Below are 5,041 nucleotides of genomic sequence, written 5' to 3'. Positions count from 1 at the left end.
TCTAAGTTGAAAAATAAAAACAAAGTTGAGGAGAGCAAAATGAATGGATATTTTCATACATCTAAAACCAAATATTTTCAAAATTATTTTCACATTAGATAACCAAACTTTAATTATATCATTTCTAAAATGTCTATGCTATTACTTCTACCCACCCATTTTATCTATCTGATTGTCAATATTCTTTTAGTGGAGAAAAGGAAAGACCTTCATATGTTTTCATCATTTTTATTGGCAGTTTTCAGATAGTTCCGTATCTCAGGAAGAAAACGCTTTCTTCTCCAATGGTTTGGAGCCACCCGAGAGTGAAAGAGTGGCCGCTGAAGGTAAACCTGAAACTATCGACTATACAACATGAACAATGAATTGATCATCTTTCTAATGCAGGCACGCTGAAAGAGTGAAACTACATAGAAAATTTTAGGACTAATCATACACGTATACAAATCAGATAACCCATTCCACTTGACTTTACAGTACACCAACCACTGGCATTTTGTTGTTGTTATTGCTGTTGATTGTTGTTTAATTTTAAGACACAGTTTATTTTAAGGCCTTGGTTAATATTTACATTTTATGAATAATTTATATGTCAACCCAGAACATGATAGACAGTAATCAAATCTGTATAAGATTCCTAATCTGTATTGGTTCCTACAAATACAACATCTTTTGGAGAACCTAACTGCCTATTTCACTATTTCAAAGTCAGAGATTTAATAGCACTATATCCATTAATCTTACCTCTGCAGCTAAATAATTCCCAGTTGCAAGATGTTTAAATCTGAATAAGCTGTTCCATTGTCCTGCACCCCCACGGCATGGGTCATGGTGAACCACCTATAGACAAAAAGAACAATGACAATAATGACTAAAACATATTCATGTCCCTGGCAAGCAAATGCCAGCCAACAGTATACACAGGGTGCCCGCAGCCTGTTAATGCTAACTTGTCAAATCTAATATATGTTTTCATAAGAAGGCAATGTGACAGAAAAACCAAATTCCCCATAAAGGATCAAGCAACCTAACAGTTGATTCATTGTGCATGCATGATGCTCATACCTTACTCAAAACACAGCCTCACTCCAAAAGAAATACGGTGGGGCTCCCCCCACCATTTGTTGTTCAAACATTCATTCGACAGACTTAAAAACTGACAATGTGCCAGGTATTCTTCTAGGCAATAGGGACACAGCAATGAATAAGACTAGCGCTCTCAGTGAATAAGATTTGGCATGTGCACAGAGTGCATGACTGAGTAACCAGGGAAGGCTACCGTAGATAAGACAATCAGCATGGGCCACTCTGAGGAGATGAGATGTGAGCTGAAGCCTGGAGGATAAGAGTGAGACAGTCATGCAGAGAAACTGGAAGAGATCATTCCAGGCCGAGAGCACCACCAATGCTAAGGCCTGGAGGTCTGGACGAACTTCATCTTTTCCACGTGTGCTTTGTATTAATACCACGTCCTTTGAGACCTGTCCTTGGAACTAGCCTGGCCCCAGATGCTTGCCTCTGGGCGCATGAAGAATAAAAGCAGTAGCTCTGAAACAGCTGGTTGTGACAGGTGGCCTGGTGCAGCCGCAAGTCCCAGCTCCACCAATTACTACGGTATGATACCAGCAAATAATTTAACATCTGCAAGCCTGTTTCTTCATGTACAAAATGAGCTGAATTCATAGGATTGTTGTGACGATTCAATAACATACGGCATATCAGAGCACTAGAACTTTTCATTATTCTCCCTCAGCAGCTTACCTGTTTTGTATTACTAGTGACTCCTACCCCAGCCTCAAATTCTGTTGGCTAACATAGAACTTTCTAATGTCTTTTGCTAGACTCCAGCTTGTATGTCTTCCCCTACTCCAATAGCTCAAATGAGATAATAATTGTGACAATACTTCAACGTGGGTGGAGTCTTTAAAAATGCTTCTCCTGTGACCAAAAATCTACCCATCCTACAAGGCTCAGTTCTCAAATCACTTTGCTNTCTCAGGCTCCCAGTCTTTCGTCCACCCTTCAGCAATGACGTTCCTTGTGGTCCCATCATGCTCTTCACGCTCACTGATCTCATCCACGCTGAAGGGACCATATCCATTTCTTCAGCCCTCGCCAATCCCCCAACTTCTAGAAGCTGTGGAACCTGTCCCTATTAGGCATATTCACCTGGACATTTTACAAGCCCCTCCAATTAAACATATTCCAAATGGAATGGATTATTTCCCTCATCAGCTTTGCACCTCTTCCCGTTTTCCCTAAATTGGTAAACGACATTACCAGTTCTCCAGAGCCCAAATCCTCCTGCTCCTTAACCCCTAACATTCTGGGGATTACCACTCCATTGATTCTATGTCCTAAAATTATCTCCCCCTTCTTGCCATTACCAGTGCCAGCCACTCACTCCCTTGGTTCAAGTCCTCAGAATTCCTTGAGGTATCAGACCTTTGTCTCCTATCTGGTCTTCCTGCATCTAAATTCAGGCTCTTTCATCACTTCACAAAGGCTCCAGAGCAGCTGTCCACTAGCTGCCCTCTGACGACAGCAATGTTCTCATTTGCACTGTCCAATACCGTGTAGTTCCCGAGCAGCCTGACATGTGGCAAGTATGATCAAGAAACTGATTTTTAAATTACATTTAATTTAAATAAATCAAATATTTATTTAATATGAATACCTGTGTTTATTTTATTGATTGATTGATTGATTGATTGATTTAGTTGAGCCATCCTGCCACCTGTTGGCAGTTCAGCGGCAGCTCTGCTCGGGCCGGGCATCGAACTGCTGTTGCTGAGAGCTCGCACTCTTGAGCAAGCTCTTAACCAACTGAGCCACTTGGCCGGCTGACTTGAAACAGCCAACATGTGGCCACTGACACATTGGACAGTGTGATTCTGCAGTGTTCTTCTTGAAGCACAGATTTATTCAGAACACCACTCTTTACTTTAAAGATAAAACCCATTCTCCTTAGTTTAATATATGTAGCCTGAAAAAGTCAGCGGCCCTACATTTCTGGCTGCACCACTGCCCTCTCACCTTCCAGCACCACTTCCAAACTCACACATATCCTATGTGTGATTCACATACACATCACACATGTGAAACTAGTGTGTACAATACCCCACGCTTCCTTGCCCATATAACAGCTGCCCGCACTACGCTTCCTCTCTCTCCCCATCCGCCGTACTCTCCCATCAGGCAGCTCCTCATCTGGCCCCCACATCTTCCTTGTACCACCCGGCACCTCCACCAACAGTGCTTCGCACCTCAGTGCTTCTGCATAAGCCCGCTGCAGTTCATACCACTACAATACGCTCAGCCCCCTGTACTGGGAGCTCTTCAAGGACAGAAATTAGATTTTTCTAACATCACCGGTGTTTGCAAATAGCTACCCAGTCCCAACCTCTCAGGTAGCTACCAGGATAAACTTCAAACTTCATTCCTACTATTAATAAGATCAAATCCAAACCCTTCATTCAAAATCTTCCAGTAAAGGGATACGTCACTCAATAATTCCTTGTTGAGCCCCTCTTTTAGCTGGCCTCTCTTTATTACATTGTCTACATATGATTGAGACATTCCACATCTCTCTCTGTGCCTCCTTGGCAACTTCTACCAGGGTTGTCCTTTTATTTCTCTGAAAACCTGTGTCTGTTACTTTCTCTCAGAACCATGCAAAAGTTCACCCCAAGCGGGGCCTTCTTTGGCTAATCTCACACTAACCCAACTCCGCCTACGCACATAATCAGGCCTACATGACCTTGCCTGCTGATCACCCGCGTCCTTTATTGTATGCTGTCTTCTGAACCAGAAGGTCAATCCCTGAAGGGCAAAGCCTGGCTGCTCTGCCTCCTCCTCTATCTACAGCATTCTCTACCGTGCTATGCACTTATTCAGGCACTTAAGAAACACATGGTAAAGAGTGTATAAAATCTTAAAGATGATGTTTGCTGTTTTTATGAATCCCAAAAATAATTGTTCCTAACTCTTGCATTTTCAACATCCCAAGGTGTGTGTCTGATTTTTTAAGTAGATCTAGAAGTTAAAGGTAAAAGTGAAAAAGTAAAATAAAGCCATGGAGTCTTTTCTCCCCTTAGGAAGATGGGTATAATATAATAAAGCAAATAATGCTAGCAAGTTACAACTCAAAGTGTTGAGAACTCCCTACACTACCCCAATGATATGAAGAATGCTTAAAATGAAAGACCTGGGCATTGTTAAAAAGCAAAATGACAAAAGGGTAATCATTGTTTCTCACCTATCATGGAATTGAAATTAGGAATCAATTTTTTATCACGTGATAGTGATTACTACAATCACTGTGACTCTGCCACACCTCCGGATGCTTTCACATCAGTAGGACAAGCATCTGAGACAAGACTATGTCAGGATCTTGTCTGAACTCAGCTCACATATGAAATATAAAACCCCAACTTATGGATGTCAGTATTTTGAAGTTATGACTTCTCCTTTGATGTTAGAATACCACACAGAAGCACCCATTCTGTTACACTAGTTAGAATCACTAGAAAATACATTCCCAACTTTCAGTTTTCAGATATGTGCTTAATGCTTCATGATCCTTCCCTCATTTTGAATTTTAAAAAATGTTACCTAAAGTATTAAAGGTCAAAGAAGAGATCCTACAAAAACACCAGACCTTTTAATGGATAAAATAGCATCTGGCACTTAAAGTCGTGTTTTCTATAAATAGAGTGAAAAGACAGTCTTTCAAATTCTTCTCAAGGAATGAACTGCTTTCTATTTTTCCATTTTTAATGAATTCATTTATGTACTGAGGTCTTAGATTTTCATTAAAGTTAATAAACAATTTAATTCTTAATAACATAATCATTTGAATGTATCAAATGATACAAGTTTTAATTGCAGAAATTAACAAGGAAAGCTAACGATGGGTAATTATATCATTTTTCTACAGAACGTCAGTAGCTAAAACAGCCATTGATTGAAAAGTGAACTCGAGTCCTGGCCCGAGCTGAGCAGCTGCTGAGCTGCCAACAGGTGGCAGGATGGTTCAGCT

General features: G+C 40.8%; 1 protein-coding gene across 1 annotated transcript in view; it reads right to left on the bottom strand.

Annotated features, from left to right (window-relative positions):
• Positions 1 to 744: 744 nt before the first annotated feature.
• The window catches only part of LOC109396305 (inositol 1,4,5-trisphosphate receptor type 2-like), a gene marked incomplete at its 3' end in the record, with an annotated part of 113,420 nt that continues 109,123 nt past the window's right edge, over positions 745 to 5,041 (bottom strand). The window contains exon 7 of the mRNA XM_019668021.1: positions 745 to 840. Within this exon, the coding sequence (XP_019523566.1) occupies positions 745 to 840 (96 nt within the window). The remainder of the gene's footprint in view (positions 841 to 5,041) is intronic.

This window comes from Hipposideros armiger, unplaced genomic scaffold, assembly GCF_001890085.2.
Source record: "Hipposideros armiger isolate ML-2016 unplaced genomic scaffold, ASM189008v1 scaffold_513, whole genome shotgun sequence".
NCBI lineage: Eukaryota > Metazoa > Chordata > Mammalia > Chiroptera > Hipposideridae > Hipposideros > Hipposideros armiger.
This window is presented reverse-complemented; position numbering and strand designations above follow the sequence as displayed.